The 27,687-nt window shown below is 42.1% G+C and overlaps 1 protein-coding gene across 1 annotated transcript in view; it reads left to right on the top strand.

Moving 5' to 3' along the window:
• The window catches only part of klhdc8b (kelch domain containing 8B), a 164,091-nt gene that overhangs the window by 95,164 nt on the left and 41,240 nt on the right, over positions 1-27,687 (top strand). The window contains exon 3 of the mRNA XM_069660785.1: positions 7,250-7,474. Within this exon, the coding sequence (XP_069516886.1) occupies positions 7,250-7,474 (225 nt within the window). The remainder of the gene's footprint in view (positions 1-7,249; positions 7,475-27,687) is intronic.

The raw sequence follows: 27,687 nt of genomic DNA, 5'->3' as shown, positions 1-27,687 counted from the left end.
AGAAAAACAAAACTGTGAGTCACAGGTCCGAGGAGTCTCACAGTCTTGGTACAATATTGATCGGACGAACAGAGTTGGAGTTAAAAGCTTCTCTGGAAGAAAGAAAAAATGATCGTGTTCTCACAGCAGATCCTGTCTTTAGTTTTTCCTCTCAGAGCACAGCTGTCACCCAAGTCATTTTCCATCTGTGATCAGAAGTTCTTTTTGTTTTATTGTGTCTCTTTGGGGAGGCTGTTATTGCTCTGTGACACTTGGTCAAAATTTCACACCACTGCTGAGAGAGAAATTGGGCTCGCAGGGCAGGGTGTGATCGTTTCATCTCACTGAAAATGCATTTGGCAGAGAGATGAAATCATTTCACTACACTAAAGCAGAAATTCACATTCAGCACAAAGCGGCGGTAAGTAGATTGTATATTTTTAGATGTGACAGTGATGCCACAGGAAAAACATTTAGTCTTTTATTTCCAGTTCCGAAATATAAATGGATGGATCGTGATTGTAGATTTTAATGATTGAGCTCAAAAAAGAGATGAAATTATTGAGTGCATGAATACACCGATCAGCCTTAACATTATGACCACCTGCCACATATTATGTGGGTCCCCCTCCCCACAGCCAAAACAGCATTTACCCGTCGAGGCGTGGACTCCACTAGACCTCTGAAGGTGTGCTGTGGTATCTGGCACCAAGACGTTAGCAGATCCTTTAAGTCCTGTAAGTTGCGAGGTGGGGCCTCCATAGATCAGACTTGTTTGTCGATTGGATTGAGATCTGGGCAATTTGGAGACCAAGTCAACACCTCGAACTCGTCGTGTTCCTCAAACCATTCCTGAACCTTTTTTTTTCAGTGTGGCATGGCGCATTATCCTGCTGAAAGAGGCCACTGCTATTAGGGAATACCGTCTCCATGAAGGGTCTGCAACAATGTTTAGGTAGGTGGTGTCAAAGTAACATCCACATGACAGGACCCAAGGTTTCCCAGCAGAACATCGCCCAAAGCATCACGCTGCCTCCACCAGCTTGCCTTCCATGTCTTCCCCAGGTAACGACGCACATGCGCCCGGCCAGTCGCATGATGTAAAAGAAAACGTGATTCATCAGACCAGGCTGCCTGTCGTCCAGTTCTGGTGCTCATGTAACCATTCTTGGTGCTTTTGGCGGTGGACAGGGGTCAGCATGGGCACCCTGACCGGTCTGCAGCTACTCAGCCTCATACACAACAAACTGTGATGCTCGGTGTCTGACACCGTTCTATCAGAAGCAGCATTAACTTTTTCAGCAATTTGAGCTGCTGTAGCTCTTCTGTTGGATCGGACCACACAGGCCAGCCTTCGCTCCCCCACGCACATCAATGAGTCTTGGCCACCCATGACCCTGTCGTCTGTTCACTGTTTTCCTTCCTTGGACAACTTTTGGTAGGTCCTGACCACTGCAGACCGGGAACACCCCACAAGAGCTGCAGAGTTAAGAATTTTTTGATATATAGAGACACATAAAACATAAGTTTCTAAACTTTTGGTTTGGAGAAAAACAGCAGCCAAACCTTTAAGCTTTTGGTTTATATAAAACCTGTCAAGCCTCATCTTCCCTGTGATTTTAGTGTTGAGGTTTGGCATAATTGGAGTTCACTGCACATGGCTTAAGCTTAGCTCCTGACATCAGGTGGTGCCTTTTGAAGCACTGTGCCCCACAGGTTAGCATGGTGTGCTGGACCGCTAGCTTGACCTCTCCTTACAAAATAGAGAAACAAGATGAAGTAGTTCCAACAAAAGAAAACATCCATAACTTCTCTGCAGACTAGCGAGCTAATTCATCATGGTGTGGCTGAAGCTAATGATGCCTGGCGAGTCCACCGGACAAAGAGGGACGAGTCGTCTAAAGTGCATCTGCATGGGCAAAACAAGCACACACAGATATACTAATGGGAGTTTAATCACATTATGTGACATTACACACAGAACTATGAGCGATGTGCAAACATTATAATGCTGTTTGTTTTATAATTGAAAATCCAGGTCAATATACCTCTCTCTCTCTCTCTCTCTCTCTCTCTCTCTCTCTTTCTCTCTCTTTCTCTCTCTCGCTCTCTGAAAAAAGTTTACTGTACCTTGTGAATTGATGCTGCTTGTACAGCTGCTGCTCCACTCAGGGGTTTCGGATCAGTGGATGCCTGAAACCCCTTTGACTAAGTCTGTGCGTTTCCAGACAACATCAGTCTCACTGGCATATGATGTAACTCATCAGGCTTCAAACAGTTTCAAAATTCTTGCCTGTGTGTGTTGATACATTTGAATGTAGGATTTTGCTGCAGTGTCAAGGTTGGTAGTCAGCACACAAGTGCAGCTGAAAGGAGGCTGTCAGCAATTCAAGGATGATCAAATTTTTATTATTTGAGTATCAAAGTAATGACTACTGTGTGAGGATAATTTTGCATGTTGTTAAATGAGAGAACGAGGGATATGCGTTAAAGATTAGAGACCAGAAAAACATTCTAAAAATTATAGACCTTCACTGGGTGTGACCTAAGGCAGAACCTGTCCACATTTATGGATGACTTTTGCTCTACACCCGACACCCTTAAAGTTATGATCTCGAAGAGCTCAGTTTCGTTCTCTTTGGCGGCACCTGTGGCAACAACGGTAATTGCGTGAGCACACTTCCCAGATATCCAGACAGTGTTACATGTGTGTCACCCACGGTTGGCTCCGGTTGTAACTCTTGATTTTCCTAGCTGACGGTCGCTTTCCTTTTTAGACTGTTTGCCTTCATCTGAGCGTCCAATTTGTTTCTTTTTCTTTGGATTTTCACTTCACAGCCATAGTAGATTACTGTTTCCTCGCAGTGCTTACAGAAACTGGAAGTGCAGCCACTTAGTTCCGCATACACTGTCTGGCAGACCAACCACTGCTGGCTGGCGCCGCTTGTGATTTTTCCCCCAATGTCGCCACAGACACCCAGTCCATAAGAATACAATATACTGCAAGTGCAAACGCTTTCATCAGTGGGCCATAGGCTCAGTCACCATTGTGTTACCTCAATCGGTGATAGATAGTGACTCAACAGACATTTATTTAAATGAAAATCTTTCAGATTATTACTTTAACACTACAACTGAGAGTGAGTACTGAGTCAGCTGGGGGCTCTTCCCTTCCTGCTGTTAAATCACAGCTCCCCAGAACCTTACCCTGAAATTCTTCCCCTCAGAAGTCAATCTCTAAAGTCCAGTTCAACTAAATAATCATGAAGTGCCTGGAAAACTGGTTAATGGTTGAACATCATCATATGAGCTGTTAGTCTGCAGCTGGACCATCACCAGCTGACAGTCTGTGTTGTCCATGTTGCTGTTATATTGATATGAAAGCTGTAGAGGTATAATTACACTCTCTCAGAGAATATTAAAACAACAGGAATTACCAGAATTCCAAAGTCGGACAGAAATGACCCCTCATTCTGGGGAAAAAGCAAGAATGTGCAGTATTGGCTGCTTAATATGTCACTTCCATCACTCATAAGAGAAAACCAGTATTTAAATGTATGTGTAGAAATATGCCTATTCTATTTTACCAACCGCTAACATCTCCCTTTGTTCATTTGATTTCATTTAACAATTTTGTAATATTGTTTATTCTATTAACTAAAGTTGTTTGACAGTGTCATAATCACAATTGTACTTGGGCAACTGTCAAATGTCATGCTAACAAAAACTCATGAATTGAAAAGCGGTGGCATGTCTCCTTGTTCGCCTGCTACAACACCTACAACAGGCAGCTTTATTACAATCCTCTTCATCAACTTCAGTTCAGCATTTAAAAAAAATTCAATGTCATCAGATGAAGAAGGAGCTCCGGCAACTCACATCACTCATCTTCCCAAAACACAACTTTCTCAGTGACACAGCACAGACTGTAAGGTTCTGCAACGTCTTAAACCATCACCACCAACACAGGAGTCCCTCAAGGCTGTGTTCTCGGCCCCTTTTTTTTTTACACCTTATACAATGACCACTAGCCTCTACAAACCACATACTTTAACAAGTTAAAAACACTGCCATACTGTGGTGCCTTATGACAGTTATTTATCAATGTCCTATTTTACTCAATGGTGGGACATTAACTATCGACAGTTGAATGCAAGTAGGACAAAGGAACTGGTCATCATACCCAACATATGCACTTCCATGAACCCCATTCTGCTCAGTGGTAAGTCAGTACATCAGATTCATAATTACAAATAGTTTTGAATGACACTTGACATAAACTTAGTTTAACCAACACATCAGTAACAACCGCAAACGCTGCCAGCAAGACTCTCTGTTATTTGCAGACTGGAAGCACTTCCTGTTCTTCCCCACCTCCTGTTCCTCCTTTATAAAAGCATAACTCACTGCTCTCTCTGTGTTCTCACTATGTTGACTGTCTCCAACAAGAACAAGCTGTTCCGAAAAACACACTGCTTCTAAAATAATTGGTTTCCTTTAACCCAAACCTCTGATCTCAATAACATAGTCATTACTGGCCTGGGGATTTTTTTTTTTTGCCCTTTTTAGAAGTTTTAAAAATCATAAAATAAGGATACTCTTGTTATTCTTGGTATTTCTAACAGAAGCTGCCCTGGACATTTAGTAGTCAGACCTAACTGGAAACAAGACAAGGAGTCTAAAAGGTGTTAATTTTGGCAGCTATTTTATTTTATTTTAGTCTTCAGACGAAAATACTTATTTACGGAGCCCGGGAGGGGACATGGGGGAAAAAAAGGTTGAAAAAAACGTTTGCGAGATGGAAAGGTTTTGAGATTGGTCTCAGATACAAAGGTATTACATCAGTGTTTGGCAGCAGGCACAGTTCTCGTATACTTGAGAGACATTTGAAAAGAATACTTAGCACTAGTGGACTATCTCATCGCAAAGCTTACTCTGACCTGGCGGTGTCACAGTTTAACTGGTGTTGAATTAACTGGCGACGGTCACAGATGTGTGTGGGTGTGGCTTATGAGCCTGTTGTATCCAAACGAGGAAATAAACAACTTGATTAGGATACTTCGCTGCTTTAGCTAATTAATTAATCGGTGTCTTTTGAGACATTATGAGCAACAGTTTGATGGGCCATTCATTTAACTTCTGTCCTTCCACTGTGTCACACAAGTCACTGTACAATATATCGTATGTCAGGTTCGACTCTCAGTCTGTCGATCATTTGGTGCATGTCATCCCCCACTCTCTCTCACTATATGTCCCGCCAATCTTCAGCTGTCCTATCTAATAAAGGCAAAAGCCAAAGTTTATTAGAGTTGATTAAAGTTAGTAGTTTTTTGACGTGAAGCAGGTGTGTGTGGAGGCAGCGGTGATCTTGTCCACGTCTTCCAGCATCTCATCAGATTGGGAACAAACTGAAAGCAGTATCATGATTTAAGGAGGCGAGGGAACAAAAGCTTGCTGTCTTTAAGTTCTCTGTCCTATAAACAACGTAATTTCACTGTCAGCAAACTCACTGATGGAATGCACATTGTGAACTTGCCAGTGTATGGCAATCTTACTAATGCGTCCTATAAATAGCAGAGACAGACTGCGCCAGAGACTTTAGACTTTAGACCAAAATTTTGTTGGTCTATGGCGCAGTTGCTTCCTGCGTCCTCAAGATAGCAACGCGACCAAAAAGCCCATGGGTGCTAACGTGAGCACAAGATCATTTGCTATTTACACAACGTGGGTGCTAAGTGTGAAAATGGAGAATAGCAATGACACTGTGGCGTTTGTGCTGATGTATGATGGGGCTTTGGGAGTCTCTAGCTATGCAAGTAGCCTGTCACGTTCATGCACCATGATGCTCTGCGCTTAATGCCAATGTCTGCATGACATCATTCACAATGACAATACTAACATGTTAACCAAGTTTAGTCTGTCAGCATTGTAATTATATCTAATTAGCAACAAACACTGAGACTATTAGCTTCACAGATAGCGAGTGGAATCGATCTTCTCTTGCAAACTTCATTTAAAGTCAGACGGTTTATTGACTTTTCTTTTGCATGTATATTTTATTTTTTGTCAGTTCCATCAATTACATATTTTTCTCTGATGACTTGATGGTGCAAAGAAAAAAGCTGTGCGCTGCAGAAGATGAGTGATTGCATTGGTTGTAACAATAAGTCAATGATGCAGCAGCATCATTCTTCTTTTTTGTAGAAGAAAATGTGTCTCTGAAGTGTTGTGGTAAAACCTCATCTCACTGTGAACTCTCTTGCCGAAAACCTCGCGAACTATGCACCGTGCACTGCCTTTTTGAATTCTGTTTTAATGTGGATGTTTGATGCATCTTTATACTGAACAGTTCTATTTCAATGAGCACATCCTTTAGCTGATTTTTTCTTCTTCCTCTCACATCTCTCTGACTCTGAAGCTTCCCACTCAGTTCGACGCTTTGTCTCGCTATCGCTATCGATCTCCGTGACACTCTGCCCACTCCAGTTGACCCTCTTCCACTTTCTTCTCTCCCTCCTCCACATTATCTTATTTACCCCGTATTACTCTGCGCAGGTTCTCAGTGCCATTGTCTCATTTTAACGTCTTTTATCTCATTCTATCTGTATCTTTTTCTCGTATTTTGTATTCTCCTCTTTCCTTTTCCTCTTTGTCTTGTTTTCACCCCTCTGACATCGCCCCTCACTGGCATCAACTCCTCCTCCCTTCCTTTATTATTCACATTCTGACTGCCCGCATTATTCTTCCTCTCTCACCACTTTGCTTTCCCCTTGTACTCCTGTTTTACAAGGTTAAGTTATGATTTGTGGAAATAAACAACTTGTACGTGTCCTAGGGGAGCACCCTGCCACTGTGCTGCGCTTTCAGTCCAAAATGAAAAGTGGTCCCAGCGCTGGTCCGCACACTTGCCAGACTTTAATGCCAAGGAAAGTTTGTGACAGGAGCGAGGGATTAGAAACGCAATAAAAGAAACCAGATCGTGAAAACAAGGACAAACAATGTCACATAGAAAACTTTTGCTTGTTTTATTCATGTTCATGCTAATATTGGTGGAAATGTGTTCCATTAATGAGATTTTGCATATAAACGCCAACATCTTTATGATCACAGACAAGTGATTTGTTGCTTTAAATGTTGGAGGAGGTAGTTTTATACACGGTTACTTTTAGAAACTGAATTAAGTTGTTTTTTACAGAATTATATTAGCAGGAGATTTGAACAGATAAATGGGTTTTCTCTCTGACTCTGACCGCTCTCCTCCTTCCTCCAGGTGGTCGACAGGGAAAGTTGCCAGTGACGGCGCTGGAGGCTTTCGACCTGGAGATGAAGAGCTGGACACGCTACCCCTGCATCCCGAGCCGGAGGGCCTTTTCCTGCTGCGCCACGAACGAGAGGAGCTTCTTCAGCCTGGGGGGCCTCCAGCAACCTGGACCACATAACTTTTACTCCAGACCTCACTTTGTCAGCACCATGGAGGAGTATGATCTGGATCAAGGTAAGTGGTGAACAAACGAAACAGTGTTCGGTCATTTTAAACTACTGCTCGAAGGCAGGACTTAAGGGCTGGCTGTCTTTCTGGAGTACCTGGAGCTCTCTTTTTTTGTTTGTCTGGCTATCTCAGGGCTGAGCTGACAAATGTGGTCTGGGGTGACTGATTTGCTTTTGTCCTCAGGGGTGATATACAAAATTCTGGCCCTCATTCATAACCATTCTCGTTGGATCCCTTTCTGCTTTCATGGTTATGCTTTGTTGTATCGGCCCTGTGCACTCAGTCTTGCTTATTGATGTGCAGTTTCTGTTGGTACAAGTAGTTTGTTGTTGCTGTTGCCATTGATTTTGGTCTGGCCTGAATTCAAACTAACAAGGAATTACCACTAAACATTTAGACATGTATCTTTTTTACTACCTAGAATAAAGCATAAGGTAGTGATAGGTCTTTCTTCATCCAATGCTTCGACCTCAAGCCGTTCAGTCCTGACCCCGTGGTTGATTTTCACAATGGGAATATGAGCGTGTGACTCGTCTTATCTATAGTTTTTGCCTTATGGCCAGCCCCCGACAAGCCTCGGTAGATCACTCTTCTTATTATCTAAAATTCTAGTCATCATTCACTCCTTCTTTTCAGTCCTGCGAGGAACAAACTGGGAATAGTGTAGCCAATGCCATTGATTTTGATCTGGCCTGTAAGTAATTATTATCACTACTTGTATTCATATTTCATGTACGGATGATACTGATGTTTTAAAGCTCCTGTGAGGAGTTTTTTGCTGGTTACGAAACAGACTGAAATTAATTATGATTACTCTTCATGAGCTACAAAAGCAAACAAGACCATCAGAGACAAGATTGATTATTTCTATATAGTTATTTTTAATGCCTGAAAGGGGGGGGGGGGGGGGGGGGGGTCAGACAAAGTGATTAACTGCACGCTGCCTTTGTTTACATTTTCCAGGGCAACAATTTAAAGTGAGTGATACATATGACTGTTAAAGAAAGCACGATGAGCTTAACCACTTAAGTATGTACAGAACAAAATCAGCAAAGAGATGAAAGGTACGGCTTTGTCCACAGGGGGCACCAAAATCAACACAAACCAAAAGTTCCTGACGGGAGCTTTAAGTAATCAGATTGCAAAAAGGTAATTCTTGAAGTTCTAATAGTCCAACTTTGTAGTCCAGGGCTGTATTTTTTCTCACAGTTTGATCTTGGCAGGACTGAAAAGAAGGCGTTAATGACGAACAGAATTTTAGATACTAAAAAGAGACTGGGGCTGCACGGTGGTGCAGTGGTTAGCGCTGTCGCCTCACAACTGGAAGGTTCCTAACTCAAGCCCCGGTTCAGATGAAGTGGGCCTTTCTGTGTGGAGTTTACATGTTCTCCCCGTGCATGCTGGGGGTTCTTCCCGGGTACTACATTTCCTCCGACAGTCCAAAGACATGCTTGTTTGGTTCATTGGTGACTCTAAATTGCGTCAGCCCTGTGATTGACGATCAGTCCAGGGTGTAACCCCACCTCTCGCCCATTGACAGCTGGGATCGGCTCCAGCCCTCCTGCGATCCTGAACAGGATAAGAGTCATAGATAATGGACGGATGGATGGAAAAAGAGATGGAGCTCTCTATCAAAAACTCCTGATAAGACGAGTCATACCTTTATATTCCCATTATGAAATTACTTTACTTTGCATTTTTCAACCACAGGGTCAGGACTGAACAGCTTGAGGTCGGAGCACTGGATTAAGAAAGTGAACTAAGAGTGTGACCTATCACTGCCTTATGCTGTATTTATGTCTATATATTTAGTGGTAGTTCCTTGTTAGTTTGAATTATTTAAGTCAGGCCAGATCAAAATCAGGGGCAATCATTTACATTATGCTTTATTTTATGTTATAGAAGATAAATGTCTCTATACAGTAAAGTAATTCCTTGTTAATTTAAATTATGTAGCGAAAAATTATTGTTGGTTCAGTTTCTCACGATGTCGCCCTGGAGCTCTTTAAACAGAGTTAGAAAACAATCTACACTGTGCTGAGAATTCAGCCAAAATATGTGAAGCTCATGCATCAGTTGAGTCAGATCATATCAGAGCTGAAGTCGATGCAGATAGAAAACAGTCCTTCCTTCCTACAGGGGTTTGTGCTGATGAGTTACGCCTCACTGGAAATGTTGCTTCATAAAACATAACTGATCAGTGCATGAATGCAAATGGGGTAATAACTGGTCTGCTGATTTAGATGAAGCAAATACTTTGGTGGCTGAAAGATGCCTTCAGTTGCTGTAAATGTGTGAGTGATTGTAGCCCTATGACACCTCATAGCTTTGACTTATAGGCTCCGTTTTGCTGAACTGTGGGACGCTGGATTAGCAGCCGACACAAAATGAATCATTGCCTTGAGAACAGGTTGATTCAGGCCGTGATAAGCTTTAATTAGCCCATGCTTTAATTTCATACTTTGTGCTAGTCTCACAAAATCTGTTCGTAATCCCATTTTAAACACCATGACAGCAGAGCAGTGTTCTTACATCATATATTAAACTGTAATTATGTTAGAAATGATCCCATATTTAGTTCAAGCTGCTCTGTGAAACAGTTTATATCTTATTGAGCGAGATGACGCAGAACATTGTTCCTCTGGATGTTAAGGTTTTATTCTGTAATTGCTTGTGGCCGGTTGGCTAAAGTGTGGATCAAGACTAAGGGGGGAACTCAATAAAGGATTGCACAGCTTTTGGGCCGGCTAAACCTGTGCAAATGACACAAAAAGACTTGTGCACTTAACTGATGTCTGAGAGTGCAGCACCGCGCAGCAAAGAGTGGAGGTGCAGACAGCTCCTCTCCACAATCAGACACAAAAGGAGAGCAAACTGCACGGATCTGCAAAACGTTGCACTTGAATATCATGAGTGCAATTTGCTTTGTGAATCAGACCTTGAGAAGGAGCAGATAGCTGTGGCAAATGATGTGAATTTCTGGAGATATCAGCGGCCGCAATTCAATCTTAGTGAATTCCTCCCTAAGGCCGCTATTATGATGGTGAAAGGGTTAAACTTAATATTGAACTAACTATGAACTTAATATTAAATCCAATTAAAATAACAACGATAGTAATAATAATAATAATAACAACAACAACAACAATAACAAATGAAGACTTTGTTCACTTCAATTTACAGTGAGGTGTTGGTATTCTAGATGCTTGACGAGGCCAGCAGCAAACTTTTTCAACAAAGGAGTGCCCGACTTTATGACTGAGCCGGCAGTCATCCCGAACAAGCCTAATAACTGGGCGCCGCTTGTGATTTTTTCCTGTAAAAGTCACACCAGACAGCCAGTCTGTAATATTGCAAATGCAAAGGCTTTCATCAGTGGGCCATAGATGGTGACAAACTCAAACCAGAACATTTTATGAAACCTTGTCACTTTTTTGGCCCTTAAACTGTCATTGCACAAAAATTCACACACCATTTATTGCACCAAGAGACATACCCTGAAATCATATAGTAAACACTGGTACAGACTCTGACTAACACATGATTAATCCCATCTTGCACAGTGACATGCAGTGAACTTGTTATTGCACAGTGTAAGGGGACTTTTACACGCTCACGTCAGGAATACAACACCAAAAGGGGCCTTTATGTTTAGTGCTGATTGGAGATTCTGTTACATCTGGCTGTTATCTGCTGACTGCACCAGTTGAACACCATCAAACCACAGACCAGAATCAGCAGAGCAGAAACTGACTCAGCCCTGCCCGTTGACATTTAATGGAAACCGCTGCTTCTGTTGAAGATGCACACAGAGAGGAGCACGGAGTACGACAACCTCAGTGAGGAGCTCAGGAGGGGTTGCTCTGCTTTGGCTTCTGTTCTTGGTGTGCCTTTGTGGACTGACTCACTGTCACAACTGGAAAAAGCTCTGCAGCAGCAGCTTCAGATATCACACCTTAACAGGTTAACAGCGCGCACTGTATATTTATCATAATGATAGATCGGTTTCCTGTTTAACTGTCAAGCACATATACTGTATATTCAAGAGCTGTAAAAGCTGCAGTCCTATCATAATACGATTCATTCTATGACAATAGGGACTTTAAGCAGTGACGGCTGAGGGATGGCTACAGCGCCGTGACACATTCCAACGGGTTTCAGTAGTGGTAAAAATCTAATGTCACTAAGCTACGGTCTGTAACAACGGCTACTTCTGCTTCTTGCAAAAAATGCTACAACGTCTCTTAAAATTGCCAGAGAGCTTGTTATGTGCTTTAGATGATAAATTAATAACAGATGAGGAGTTTACATTACTTTATGATATGAACTGGAAATTGGAAATTTAGATTGTGTCAAATACGATAAAAAAATGTGTAATTACCTGCTCACACTCTGACATTGTACTGACTACGACAAACCAGTCTCTCTCCTGTAGACAGCTGGGCTACAACGACAGGAAGTGCGCAAAGTGGAACTTTAGTTTTTTCGAATGCCGCAGCGTTCTAGGTTAAATCCAGGTTCAGACATAGGGGGTCTTTCTGTGTGGAGTTTGCTTTTTCTCCCTGCGCATGTCTGGGTTTGCTCCGGGTTCTCCGGCTGCCTCCCACAGTCCAAAGACATGCTGGGTAGGTACACTGGTGACTCTAAATTGCCTGTAGGTGTGAATGCTTGGTTGCCGATCTGTCTCTATAGCCCTTTTTACTCTGCGGTTCCGCCTCAGCGCCGTAACGAAGCTCCGCAGTCATGCAGCCTTTGTCGTTCTACATTGGACCAAGCTGCCCCAGTGCGTGTTTTTACATAGCGTTACGGCGTTGTGGAAGCAAAATGTGCATGAGGATTCAAATAAAACACACGCAGCGCTGATCCGCCCTGCCAGCTCCATGGTTTACTCAGATGCCGTTTTGCCTCTATTACGCCTCTGTTATTACCTCCGATGCCAGCTCAGAGGTGAAATGACTTCGCCCCACCATTTTGCCTCTGCATAGACGGAACATAACAGAGGCGTAATAATCCCGCCTTGAAATGGCAGTGCATAAGGGGCTTATGTGTCAGCCCTGTGATTGACTGGCGATCAGTCCAGGGTGTACCCCGCCTCTCGCCCAATCACAGCTGGGATAGGCTCGAGCCTCCCACGACCCTGAACAGGATAAGCGGTATAGATAATGAATGGATGGATCATCAAACACTGTTGGTGTATAATGTTGCTCTCATGTCTTGGCTTTTACAGTCGCCCACCACGCTGGCATTTTACACAATTTTCTGTAACATCAATTTTTATCAGTAGAATGAGAAGTTAAGGATGACCAATGATTCGCACATTTTACATTTTGCAACTTTTGCTTTGAGTATAGAGAGTATAAGCACTTCCATGTAAAAGAGCGAAAATAGAACAGTCCCACACACTTTCTAATGTGTGGGCATGCTGCTAAAAAACTGTATCTGAGTGCACAAGTCAAGGTAACTTTGAAGTATGAATGGTGCAGTAATTGACTGAGATTGAAACACTAACTGTGTTTTTACTGGAGCTTTGTCCATCAAATTTTTTTCAGTCCCCAGATTTGTTCAGAACTCTGCTCAATGATTTTCAGTTGGATTCAGACTGACAGACATTTATGAGATGGAGAAAACATGAAAACTAAAGAGCAAAAATCAAGAAAGGCGTAAAAAGAGAGCTGATTCCTCTTCAAGGTTTAAAGTGTTTTGGACCCTGAGAAGAGGATTTTTATGAACCCAGTTTTATTGGGTTTGCACGGAATTTGACTCCAGTTTTACATTGCTCTATCTACACAGACACACAAACAGACATACAAGGACAACAAGTTTGACACAGGCAACTCAAACACTTAAACACTAAAACTACTAAATACAGGCCTATTCAAAAGTATGAACATTCTTCACTCTCATGACTTCCGAGGCATGGTCAGAGGTGCCAACACGTCTCTCCCAGCTTGTCAGTAAGCTGACGCTCTTAGTACTGTAGATACTTGGGCACCATCCTTGATGTCAAACTGACTTTTGCTAACACTGATGCCGTCTGCAAAAAGGAGACGATCAGAGGCTGTTCTTGAGAAAGTTGAGGAGTTTTAATGTTGACAGATCGCTTTGAAAAATATTTTATTCATCTTTCATTGAGTCCATCTTAACTTTTGTGATGATCTGCTGGTTTGGCAACCTCATCATTGTTAACAAAAACAGGCTTTGGCAAAACACTGTCGGCTTTAACTTTAATGATCTTGGCCACGTTTATTAAGTCAGAGCCACTCAGAGGGCAAGGGCCAACCTGGAAGACCCTCACCACCCTCTTCATGCAGAGTTTAGACTTCTGCCAACAGGGAGGAGGCTCACTTACACCCAGAGGGTCAAATCCAACAGATATCTTAGGTCATTTGTTCCATCAGCAGAACTAGGGTTCTTAAACAAGCTGTAGGCACTGTAGCCATTGCACATATACCAAGGACTGTTGGCTTTGTAACTATCATAATATCCATGGGAGTTATGTATTATATGTATTTATGTGTCCTGTCCCTGTATTTATGTCTTTTATGATGTGTATTGCTTGTGAGGGCTATTGTTGCAAACCAAATTGCCTCTTGGGAACAATAAATATTATTCACTCCAATCCAGTGTACCCCTCTAGCATCAGCTTTGCACAATGACTGACTATAGATGGACGACACTTCTCCATCTCCTCTCATTGCACAAAAATGAAGCCAAAACACACATGGAACCGGGCGCTGCCATCTTGCACATTTAGACCCTTTTTATAGCTTTTAAAGAACTAACTATAATGACAGAAACCATGTTTGAGAAAAATGTATATGACGTGTATTTTGATTTTATAGTTTGACTTATGTCCCATCTGTTAACATGGAGGAGGCGGGCTTTATGACCTATACTGCATTCAGTCAGCCGGGGGTGATAGAGATGTTATAGCTTCATTTAAGGGAGCTGTCTGGTCGTCCATCTTTTCATGCAGTCTATGGTTTTGAGCTGCAGGGCAACAAGCCCTCGGCTAGAAAATAAAGCAGCCTTGATCACCGGAGAGCCGGGGCGTGACGCCGCTTATATGTGAACCTCAGTTATCACAAACTCTCAGAGAGGGCTCATCATTTTCAGCCTTAATCACGTGTGTCTATCAGCATGTTTGTGAACTGCACTTTTTAGCAAAGAGGCTCATTTGCATAGAAATGGGTCAATTTGGCTCCAAATGTATCCACGTTGCCTCTTTACATGCACACAGGAGAAGGTTAAACATGTATGTCATTTGTCTTGGTGTTGAGCACCGTAGCACCAAGACACTATTAGTTTAGTAGTACAATTTGTAATGCATTTCACCCTTCAGTAGGTGCTTTGAGGTTACACGGTTTGTTTGTGTTATTATGTTTTTTTGGCGGCAAAAGACTCACAATTCATTAGTGAATTTGCCCCTGAGTGTAAAATACTGTAAATGTGGCATTTATGTGTCAAATGGAGCTTACCTCCACCCCTCCATACTAACGGTGCATCCTTTCACACACTCCGCGCCTGTCAGCTTGTGATATTACATTTGATTCATCCCTTTGCTTGTGTGAGTCCTCTCAGTAAGCTTTAATGCGTCGGGCTTTGAAGGATAATGGCCTTTTCTTTTCTCAGCCATCAGACCTCATTCAGCTCACCTTTGAGAAGACTTGAAAGCAAAGTGTATGAAGCGCTGCCTTTGTGCGCTTTAGGTGTGAACTCGACATTATTGCACAGCTTGTGCGTGTCTGTAATAACAATGAAAAAGTGCAACCAGCTGGGAACACAATATTATCACCTTATAAAGTTGTTACGGCAAATGTGTAAGAAAACATGTTAACAAGGCTAACAGCTGTATTCATTTGGAGCTGGGTTTGTTTTTACCCCCCAGCAATGAATGTAAGAGTAATTTTTACTTGGGTTGGTCTCCACTATTTCACTAACTCGTCATAAACAGTCACTAGTCTCACTCTCGTGTTGGCGCTGGGATGGTGGTGCACTATCTGAATCATCTGATGAGGGCAGCGACCTAACAGCTGGACTCAGGAGAACAGCCGTAGGGAGATAACTCTCTGTCAGCTCGCCACAACAAATGACTAATTTTACATTGCACTTATGTTACCCATTATAAACATTAAATTAATGTTAAGGGCAGCCCTCAATGCATACAATGAATTTGCTTTTAACAGTAAACTAAAAATTCTCATGAAAAGCCTGGGAGGGGAGTTCACTAAGATTGAATTGCGGCTGCTGATAGCGCCATAAATTACACATCATTAGTCACCGCTATCTGCTCCGTCTCAAGGTCCAATTTACAAAGCACACTGCATTAATGATACTCTGGCACCAGCTTGCCCATAAAGTTTTGTAAATCTCTACAGTTTGCTATTGTTTTGAGGCTGATTGTGGAGTGGCTACTCTCTGCTGAGTTTAGTCGCACTGCCATGCAATAGCCTCCTGAGACCCTGCGTCCTCATACGGGGACATTACATTTTGGCTTCACAGCACCATAATATTTAATTCTGCAAAACTTAGACCCTCTCATTCTCAGGTCTCATTCACTATGTCCTAACCTGTGGTCACAAAAGCAAATTACACTGATTAGTGTACATTCAAGATGGCCGTGATCCCGACCAAAATGTGTTACAGCTGGTCTCTACAGAAAACTCAACCAGGTACAAAACCTCTTCAGATTTTATGATTGAAACTTGTTTATTTAATGCATATGAACAGTTGTAGCTTGATATGGCAGACAAATTTGACTAATTTTATCAATAGCAACAAGCTACAACACTGTTACGACAAGGTACTCACATGAGGACATTGGGACTTTTTCAATTAACACAAAGACAATTCTTAGGTTTCATACTTAGTAGGTCCTATTAATCCCCAAAAGGTAGGAGAAACTAAAAATGCATACCAAACAAAAGCTCGGTTCTCAGGAGGTTAACCAAGCTCCACACTGACGGAGCTCAACTCCATGCACAAATTAATGATGCGCATGGAGAGGAGAGTGTAGCTCTATTGTAAAGCCCAGACTCAACAGGCGTTTGCTAGTTTCACTCTCTGTAACGCAGCTTCATTCCTTGAACGACTGCGCGAAAGCAGCTCATTCAGATATAATAATCCCCGTCCTGCGTGACAGCTCCAGACCGTCTCCCCACAAGTGGAGAAGTGTGCCCTTGTGTGCCAGGGTTGAGACCTCGCACATCCCCGGACCGATTGATCTCCCGATTATAATAATAATGGCAAAATATTATTTACAGACGGTATTTGCAGACATTTTAATTGTTTTAGTCACACATAAGGTAACTGTAGAATCTATAAATAGAGATTAACAGTGATCATGTCGACATAGTAGAATCTGTAGGTAGGAACGTGGATTTCCGGGAAGGCAAGTGTTCTGGTTTCCGTTTGAACTACGCTTGTAGTCCGAGTAATATTGACCTATCCCGTATCAGCAGGCTGCGGCGTATTGAGGAAAAACTGTCTGTGTGGAGAGCAAAAGCAGGCGGAACGTAATCCCTGTTCCTGACGACGATTTAGCTCCTTGTTAACTCTATAAACAGACATCTGCAGCAAGTTCAGCTAACAATCTGTTCTGGAGCTAAAATTTAACTTGAGATAAATTCCATTGACGTGGTGTCACGAAAGCCGTTCAGCGTTCACATTTCCCAACTTCCTCTAATGCATCAGATCGATCCGACCTCCGTTCAACAAACGAGCATTTTAAAAAAAAATTTCTCCTCTTGAGGACAGGCCTGATAAAGCTCGAATTTTTACTTCTTACAAATCTGCATCATGATGTTGAAATGTCAGCAAAGGTAGGACCTGTTAATAACAAGTAAATCACAAGAAAACAGTTTGTAACAATGCAGCACGCGGAAAAGGACGTCTTGACGGGAAGTCGTTTATTGCTTACCGCCCGGCATGTTCACCGGCGTCCCCAGAGGCTCTATCATCTCAGACTATCGGCAATGGGATCAGAGATTGTGATCACTGTAAACGCAGAGCGTGACATCCCTTATAATACTGCGTTGCAGTTACCACCAAGTCTCTGCAGATGGTAATGTTTTCACTCTAACTGCGCGGTGCTGTTAGCGCGGGCGTTTGTGAAGAAGACGCTTTTTGCGACAAGGCTCATTTGGACTTTGTCCTAATCAAAGACCAGATTGTTAAAATGTTGCATTTTGCCTCGAGTTTGGTTTGTGTCTGCAAATGTCAGCACCCGTAAACACACTGCAATGCCCAGTTAACTTGTTTCATGTATTAGATCCTACTTTAAGTCCGTTTACGTTCTCACCTGAATCAAACTGGACCGTGGTTCATTTGGAAACGGGCCGAGACTCGTCTTTTCTAGTGGACCATGGTCTGGTTGTTTGGCCAGCACCAGAGTTTCATTCCAGCGTTCACACCACCTAAACGAAGCGCACCGAGGGGACAAACGTTCCAGGGGACAAACGCTCCAGGGTTCGGTTCAACTGGACTAAACAAGGCTGGTATGAACCGGCCCTTAGTCTCACTTACGCAAGTTTAGCGTCCGCAAAAGCCCTTGATTGTTGTAACAGCCACAGCCCACTCTTTAACAAGATTGTAGCTAAGCTAGCACCTTGCTATGAGAGTTTCTAAGTGACCTGGTTGGGTCATATCTTATAATTATATCCATTTGAGAAGCAACAACTTCTTTACATTTTGTTTTATGTTAAAAAAGACAAAGCTAGTAAGCCTAGTTTGTAGGTACAACACATTGAGTGTTTCAACAAAGGAGAGGAGACCTTGGAGATCGTGTGAGTAGAAATTTTGCTGATATGATTGTGGTCTTCTTGTTATATTCAGTTTATACTGAGATGTCCTTTAGATATAGTAAGACACTGAATAATTTCTTCTATGTATCTACAGACAGTATGTATTCATGCAGGTGTTTCACATGTAGAGTGGGAGGGTTGACATTTCATTACTTTTTAACACCAAAGCTTGACATGCGTTTTGTGTGGCTTTCACATACCTGCTGTGTGTGTGTGTGTGTGTGTGTGTGTGTGTGTGGGTGTTTCTTATTTCCCTGCATCACTGCTGCCGTCTCTTTCATTTATGTTCCTTTGAGTGTGTCTCATTGTCGTCACCCACACAGAGATCAAAGATCACGGGTGCGGAGACACTAGTGAGCGCGCCGTGGAGCTAGCCATCAAAGCGACAACGATAATAGCAGCAGCAGTAAATGCAAATATAGGGTGCTCCTGAGGCTGCAGACACAACGCAGTGCTTCCCAGTGAGAGTATCACAGCGTGTAGATAGGACAAGAGAATGAAGACTGAAAGAGACAGTGAATAGACTGCAGGTAGATCTTGATTTACACAGTTTAATTCAGTGGCTGAGTGGAATGTTTGGTCAAGTTTATCCACAGGTCAATCTTACTTTGGAGCTGTGCCGGGGATGAATGTGGGCCGGGGTGGGCTCGCTCCACCTAAATGTGCTCCTTGCCCTTCCAATCAAAAGTTAATGAAAACATTTATTTCTGGCAAAATAGCACCGAAAATAACATTACCGTTTCCAGCCAACAGGCCATCCTGAAAACGCCCACTGCCCACCCTCTCTTCTTTGCCCTGTTGAGGCAGAAACACAGCCCTGAAGCAGACGATAGATTTATAGACCTGTCGACTGCACAGAGTGGTTCTGCACCAGTACCACGCTGGCATACGCCTGTGGTGCACAGAGCAGACAGGTCTGCACACCTTTAGACAATTAACCTTGTCTCAGGAGATGCTTAATTACAGCGGCAAGATCAGCTTTATGTCACCACTATTTCATACAAACACAAACAAGACAAGGGAGATTAATAAGACATGGAATTTATAAAGATTAATCAGGCCAACATAACATCATATTTTGGACATCACTGTCCATGCTGCCAATTACCTCCTGACTGAGAAATGCACCATGGCTTTTGCCCTGTAGGCCAGCAGTGTTGTTTGTCTTGTCAGCGGACAATGACCTGGTTGCTGCTGCTGGCTGACACATTACACTCTACTGAAACAGTTTTTCCATCCCTCCTGGTTAAATGTTCAATTCAACCTCGTGTGAAAATGGAGCAGCTGATACTGTAATGTATCTTGGTGTCAGATGTACGTACACGAGGCAATGCAAATGTAATCTGTGTGTGTGTCACGTCTGTGTTCTGGTAGTGATAGTTCAGGAGACGGCACATGGGTTCTGGTTCTCGATCAGCTGTGTAACAGACAGAATGAATCTTGAGCTGTGTGTGTCATGGGTCTGCATCTGACTCTCCCCTCTGGCCATGTTGGAATGTTTCCTCTTATTAATTTAAATTTACAAAATTAAACAAAACTATGGGATATAATTAGCAATATTTAGACACAGTTATACATAATACATAAATAAAACTCAGCTGCCAACTTTACACAGTAAAACTCAGCAAATAACATTCGAATATAATATTAAAACATGAAAAAAACATCTCATACCTGTGTGATAGACAGAAATGCAGTGAGTCTTGAGCTGTGTGTGTCATGGGTCTGCATCTGACTCTCCCCTGATAAAAAACAACGCGCACCATTAGCAAAGCAAGGCGGAGCTTGCTGCCTAACATTTACGCTAACGTAGAACGCTAGCATTAGCTCTTTATTTTCTAAACGAAACTCATTAACAACTTAAATGAGCAAACTCCTATCTCTGCAGGACTGACACAGGACGAGTCGGATATTACATCAAACTTCACACATCAGTTTGAACGTGTCCAAATCACAAATAACAACTTTTATACACATCTATTGACGGAGAATCACTTAACGTCCACCTACCTCTGGCCATGTTGAAATTGGCTTTGGCTAGAGCGTGCACCGCGCACGCACGTAGCAGCTTCCTTACGCACGCGCACACACAAACTCCAAAACCCACAGGCAGGAGAGATAAAGAAAAACCCAAAATAAGTATTATAATGACTTTTTTGGGGGGGCTGAAATACATAGATGCATCTATTTCAAACTACAACACAAAGCAAAGTAAAAGCACACACAAAACCACTGCACATCTTAAATCACATTCTCAAGTGCTTCACAAGTCAAACTCGTGGATTGATTTGAAAATATTAGTGGTTTTGCTTTTGTTAAGTTTTTGTTTATCGGTTATTTTTGACAAAAAAAGAGAAGGGCCGACTGAGGGGAATAATTGGATACAGATATCACACTACTCTCTTTTTAGAAATATAATTACTCTGACTTTTACCTCTCTGTTAAAGAGTCCTGTGCTGCTAGTTAAAGGTCATAGTTTGACCTACATTACAGTCCATTCATCAACTTTATCCAGTGTGACTTTCATGCCATTTATTACATTTTCAGCCAATCCCTGCCAATATTAGCTAGCTAGCCGAAGCATGCATTCTGTGCTATATCACGATAATTCAGTCCTTCTTGCTACGCCAGACTACCTCGGCTACTCTGAGTACTCTGCGTGATGCATGCCTTTCTTTACCCTTTCTGAAATATGTCACAAGTCCAAGTATTCTGATCAGAAACACGGAAAAACAACAGGGGAAAGCATCAACTGCATGTTTGTAGGTTTAGAACAGCTTGAAAAGAAGCAATATCATATAAAGAGCACTGGTTGTGTAGTTAGGTTTCTATGTTTGAACGAGTTGGGGCTCCGGGTAACAACAGAAACCTAAGAGTGGGAGCACCAGGACACAGATGCTGATGACATGGTTGATTTTCTTTTTTGTAAACATTTGAATAATCTTAGATAGGAGATAAAACTAGCTGGTTTTGGATATACCTCAGAAAAGGAGGCAAGGTTACCTTGAAAGAAAGATCAGTGAAACGCTAGCAAACAGAGTTTTGCATGAAAAATGATGCGACTAGGAACAGGTGTGATGGCGTAACTTGGTTTTTATGTTGTTCCATGCAAGAGGAACATCTGATCGGGCTAGCTGACCTCGCATCAAATTGTTGCTGAGAACATATTTTAAAACATTGAATAGTTTGTGTTATGATGGTGCATCCGTGATGAGCGAAGTGCGAGGTGGTGTGACAGCAGCATTGTTTCAAAAGAGGCTTGCTAAATGTATTTCGAAGAGGAAGAAGAAGAAGAAAGAAGATACACATGCACAAACACATGCATTAATGGAGAGATGTCAGAGTGAGGGGGCTGCACATGGACATGCACCCCGAGCAGTCGGGGGATATGACACGGCACCTCTCCAGCTACCGGCCCCTTTGAAGTGTTCATTGTTAAAACTTTGAGCAACACTTGCAGAGTAGACATGTGCCAAAACATTTTTGAACCTCTCTAATTCTCTGTTACCAAAATAAGTCAGAAACGTTTGATGCTCCTTGTCTTTAAAGACAGCCTGCAATCCACTTGACAAGCCATTATTCTGTCATAATTGAAAACTGTCTACCAAAAATCGTATCAGAGATGTCAGAGGATTATGATGATGTAACAGCTGATAGTGTGCAATTCCTTATCAGGACTTTTCTTTGATACTGTAGATACTTGCAGCCTTAAAAACCACCAAATGTAATTCTACAAACTTAATTTGTGGAGCTGTTGGTGCTCGGGCCCTGATATTTGAACATTTTTTATTCAGTATTGTTTAAAAATACATGTTTTATATCAGACAGCTGCCAATACTTTAAACTTTGAACCCTGAACATCAAAAAACACGTCTCCTGAAAGAACTAACTCTGGTTTCCAAATCATCGTGCTTAACATCGAACATATTAGTGTCTCACTGGTTCTGAGAAAGTCCTGTTCATATGCTGGTGTATGTGTTACACAATAGTTACATGTTGAGACAACACAATTGTCTGGAGCAGCTGAGGCTCAGTGGTAAAGTCGGTCATCTTTCTTTTGTTTGTTTTTTTTGTGATTGAAATTTTATTGAGTTTTGGCCAACGTATACAAACAATACAATGCAAACAAACATATAACAAACAATGGAAAATACGATACACAAATACAACACTCACAACAGAAAATCACAATAACAAGTCAATCGAAAGGTTGGTGGTTCGATCCCCAGCTCCCTCAGTCCTGGGGCAAGACAGCGCTCCTGGTGGCATAGCCATCAGTGTGTGAATGTGATGACTGATTGACAGTTGGGCGCTTTACGTAGCAGCCTCTGCTATCAGTGTGTGAAGGTGTGTCTGAATAGGTGAATGTGACATGTAGTGTAAAAGCAGCTTCGAGTGGTTGGAAGACGAGATAAGGGCGACATAAGGGCCCGATCAGACAGAATGCGTTTTAGCAGCTGGGGGCTTTTTTGTCATCGTGACGCTTTTTGCGCGCTGCTTTTGCGTTGCAGAGCGCCTCGCGTTTTTCCGCTCTGTGCACCTCGCGTTTTTGAGAAAACAATCTGAGCGCCTCGAGTTGAAAAAACGTCAACTCAAAGCAGAAAAGCGCCCGATGTCATTGGTGTTTTTTGCTGATTTTCCAATCAGATGAAAGGAGAGGCGGGCCTTCAGTCAATGTACAATGTAACGGTTAGGTTAATGACAGCTAATGATTCGGTGGTTGCCGTTACAACAGTAGAAAAAAAAGTCGCAGTGAGCTGCTCTTTTTTTTAACTGTATGTTTCAACAAAAAAGGCAGTGCAGTGCAGCTTGTGTTTTGCTGGCTGTAAAACGCGCTCTGTCTGATTTGGCCGTAAGACCATTTACAGTCCAAATGCAGATATTGACCTTCGTTTTTCAGGAGATCTATGGACTTTTTCTTTTTGTGTGTGTTTTGGACTGAAGAGTTCTGAGACTGACTTTTAAAAGAAGAACAAAGAAAGTAGTTTTCAGCATTTAACCAATCCTAACAGCCCATACAAAAGCACGCAGTCATGAGCTGGAGAGGCCTGAGGGTACAAAGTCAGGAGCTTGCATCTGATCTTGACTCTAACAACCCTCCAGCTAGCAGCTGTCATTTCACCAGCTTGCTGTGCCATCTGGCCAGGGATTTGAACTGGCAACCTTCCGGCTATAGCTCTGCTTCTCTAACCTGAGGGCTTCATGACTCTCAAGTTGCCCACTTATTATTATAAACCAGCCTACTGTAATATAGCAGACTTTAAGCGGCCCTGCGTGTGAGTGTGAAACAGAGCTGTTGTGTGATTATTCTCTTTAATAGAGGTTATAACCCTCAGGTCCTCCGCTAATACTGAGCAGGTTCATTACCTGTTCATTTCTGTACAGTCTCTGGGATGTTTTAATCATGGTGATTTGCATACAAATGTTCACATCAGCAGTCAGTGCTGGAGAGAGGCAGAGCAGCAGGCGGGGTTAATGGATGTTCTGGTGTTCACTGTGAGTCATTTCTGTGTGGAAGATACAGTAACTCCTGCTAAAAGAAGCCATTCAAAGGTTTAACACACAGGGCAGAACACTTTATTATGCAAATTTAAGCAATGATACAACTGCTTTATAGTGCATGTAGTCTTGTTTTGGGCCAACACACCTGTAAACATCATAACTGCTGTGCTGGGCCCTCGCTTCTTACCGCTACCTGTGTGTGGTGAATACCTCACTGTGCTGCAGCTGCTCGTGCATGTGGCGTCCACACAGACACCACTTCTGCTGCAGGGCCTGGCTTTCTACTTGAATCTGTCTTTCATGATCAGTGATCGAATGTGTAATTTGAATGCTTTTGAGTTTATTTTCTATTCACTTTAGACAGTAAAAGTTTCAAAAGCATGTGCTTAATTTAAAAAAACAACAGCACATATATATAACCTGCAACACCTTTTGCGTTTCCCTTTCGGTTATGTTATCTTTTTTTTGTGGCTACAAAAACAAAAGGGAAATGCAATTCATTTTCCAGTAACGGATTACTTTTTAAGACAAAGGATTACTTGAATTGCAGCATTACATTACTCATTACATCCAAAAAGTCTGTGATGGGACCACGTACCGAGGCTACAGTCCTCGACGCACTGATCAGAGGTTCCACTCCCGGTCTGCCTATCATTTGGTGAAAAAGTCTGTGACTATAAATCTTGCTTTTTTATCAGTGGCATTTTTATGAGGCAAGTTAGCAGGTGGGTATGCAGGGTTGTTGTCGTGGAGCAAGACAGCTGCTGTGTAAGTTATCTAACCTATCTTAGCTAGGTACTTTGCCACCAGTGTAGAACCTTAATAGGGGATACTTTCGGTTCATGCAGATCAAATATTTGTAGAGTGCTCTCTGCTGAATCACAAGGCAAACTACTTTATAGCGGGTCATTACAGTTTGAATAAACACCCTACTCTTTACTCTAAACAGGTCATATTTTAACAAGCTAATGTTAGTTCAGTTAGTTGATTCAGTTTGCTACGCAACAATTCAGGTGTGGTCTCTGGGTGTAAATAGTTAAAACAATCTCAACAATCTCTGTGTAAGAACTATTTTTACTGTTGGAATTTAAATCTCCACTTGAATGTATCCCCAGCAGCCCTCTGGCAATTTTACATGGTCTGGTTTCTCAAAGGTCGTGAGAGGTCATCAACTTTCACCAAAGTTGAACTGGATGCAGAGGATTTTCACACATTTCGGGGCCTGATAGCAATTCTGTTTAGATAGAAATCATTTTTGCCGTCTTAAATGCTGTTATAATTGGTCCTTTTAAATAATCAGCAAATGAAGAGGCTGATGTAGTATAGGGTCTGTTAGTATGTGAGAGAGTCTGTCTCCTTTTCTTTTGGCGCTTACTGACTCCGTTAACTCTTAATGTTGCTTTGGACAACAGCGTCAGCTAAATGAAATAGTAACATTGTGTCATTATATAATGTATTGATTGGTGCTAATGCAATAGTATATATGTATATTACAATCAGAATATATACTGCAGTATTGGCGTACTATTATCCAGTTTCATTCCATCAAAATGTACTCATTGGAAGTTAGACAGTACGTGTGTGTGTGTGTGTGTGTGTGTGTCTGTGTGTGTGAGGGTGATATTCTTCCAATACAAAACAATAAGATCCAATCATAGTGAAATATAATCCCATTTCCATTCCTGAAACAGTGTTTGGAAAGGAGAATGAGAACATTGTTTGGCAGCAGCTGCAATTTTGCTTGTCAAACAGGGTAATCTAGGATTTCCACAGTGTTTTCCTCCTTTAGTATAATGTCTGTGTTATAGCACATCCCATTAGCTTAAGTACATTGTTTTATTTTCATTGCTCGGGGACTTGGGCCGTGACATCCACAGTTACACAGCGGTAAAAGGTGGTCAAACTAATTGACCATCCGCTTAGAACAAATACTCCCCGGTAGAGCTGACATCTATTTAACTTTAACCAGGCCTCACAATTAAAGCGGGAGCAGAGGACAGAGGCAACTGGAGATAAACCCTCATTATTTTCTTAAAAACTTTGTACAGTCGAGCTTTAATTATTATAGTCTTACTAATGGCTGCTTGTGAGGTTTGTGGGTAATAAGCCTCATTTTGCCATCACAATAGATAATTACATTGTATTACATTAAAATGGCATAGCAATTCTTCCCATTTTACCTTCTCTGTTCTTCGTTCCATTCCGTCACTCTCCTCACTTTCTTAACTTTTTCTTCTTCTCCAATCTGTCACCACCTCTTCGCCCATCTTCCACCTCCTCCACTATCCTTGCGTCACGCTTTTTTACTCCCTTAAATTTCCCTTTCCTCCCTCTCCAATCTTTGATAAAAATAGCAGACTGATAAAATACTTCTTATTAGATTCTCATTTAAAGCTCCTGTGAGGAGTTTTTATCTGGTCATGAAACAGACTGAAATTAATTCTGATAACTCTATATGACCTACAAAACAAAACCACACCATCAGCTACAAGATTGATTATTTCTATGTAGTTATTTTTAATGCCTGAAACCGCTGGCGGGGGGGGGTAGGTGTCAGACGAAGCGATTAAAGCTGCATTAGGTAAGATGGAGAAGAGAGCAAACTTTGCTTCAAAATTTGAAAGATTACAACCTCCAGGTCTCTCCCCCTCTCTCTCCGCGGTGCTCTGTCCTGCCTCCAAAGCCCTCCCTGCAGAGGAGGCTATCATGCGCGTGCAGGCTAGTAACCACGGCAAGAAGCCAGATATACAGTATGTAAAATTGTGAAATGACAACAACCGAAGCCGATGTATTACACCACCAACACTATCGAAGCAGACACACATCAAACCAGCGGCAAAACCACCAGCGCTTAGTTTGCTAACAGAGACTGTAGGGAAAAAAAAGGGCCAACTAAGCAGTAACACAGTGATGTTGTGAACATTTAGCCGTGAGAGCACAGGCAAACAGAACTATCAGGAGAAAGTCTGAAACGGTAACACTGCCTGGGCACTTCAGAGATATTTTCAGCCACACCGCCATGAAACATCGTGGAACAGTAGCCACATTGAGAGCAAGCTGACGTTAGCCCGACTGCAACACCAACGTAACCACCTCGGAAATGCCGCTCCAATGTTTACTCTCGTTTCATTTCTGTCTCTGTCCAACTCTTTCTTATTAGCTTGCTTTTCCTCTTTTCTCTTCTTCAGTTTAACGGTCCTGTAGTGTAAGCCGTAATTGGCAATAGAGGGATAGGCAGTTTTTACACATTATCTCTCTCATGTACTACTGCATGTTTAAAGTGACAGTTTGAGCAAATATGACAAAAAGTTAAATGTTACCTGCTGCAGCTTTAACTGCACGCTGCCTTTGTTAACATTTTCCAGGGCAAACATTCAAAGTGAGTGATACATATGACTGTTAAAGAAAGGGGGATGAGATCATTTGTTAAAAGGACAAAATCAGCAAAGAGATAAGAGGTATGGCTTTGTCCACAGGGGGCTTTAAAAACCTTTTGCAGAATAATAAATTGGCAGGCTCTGTAATCATATCTGCACCTTATCTCTGCTTTCTATCCAGTATTTTTTTTTCTCTGTCCTTGTCACTCTAACTGGCTTGAAAAGACGCTTGTGGTGATTTTGCTGATGCACTTGACACTTGCCAGTTTCTGGCAGACCAAGTCTTGCACAGCTTTCTCTAAAACTAGCACCAGTAAGTATTTAATAAAAGATAAGGAAGTGATATGAAGCTGCTAAAGTGAGAAGCACTGTTTGTTGGCTAAACAATTGAGATGTTTACCGATAGCCTCAGCTTCCTGGTCTTTCTTGCCACTTGAAACTTTTTTCACTGCCCTCTGTGTTTACTGCAGTTAAAAATATTCCAGGGTAAATCTAAAGGTGCTTTTCGACCAAAAGTACCAGGAACTTTTAGCTCCAG

This window comes from Semicossyphus pulcher, unplaced genomic scaffold, assembly GCF_022749685.1.
Source record: "Semicossyphus pulcher isolate SPU_LCO1_2020_fin unplaced genomic scaffold, fSemPul1.0.p SCAF_13, whole genome shotgun sequence".
Lineage (NCBI taxonomy): Eukaryota > Metazoa > Chordata > Actinopteri > Labriformes > Labridae > Semicossyphus > Semicossyphus pulcher.
This window is presented reverse-complemented; position numbering and strand designations above follow the sequence as displayed.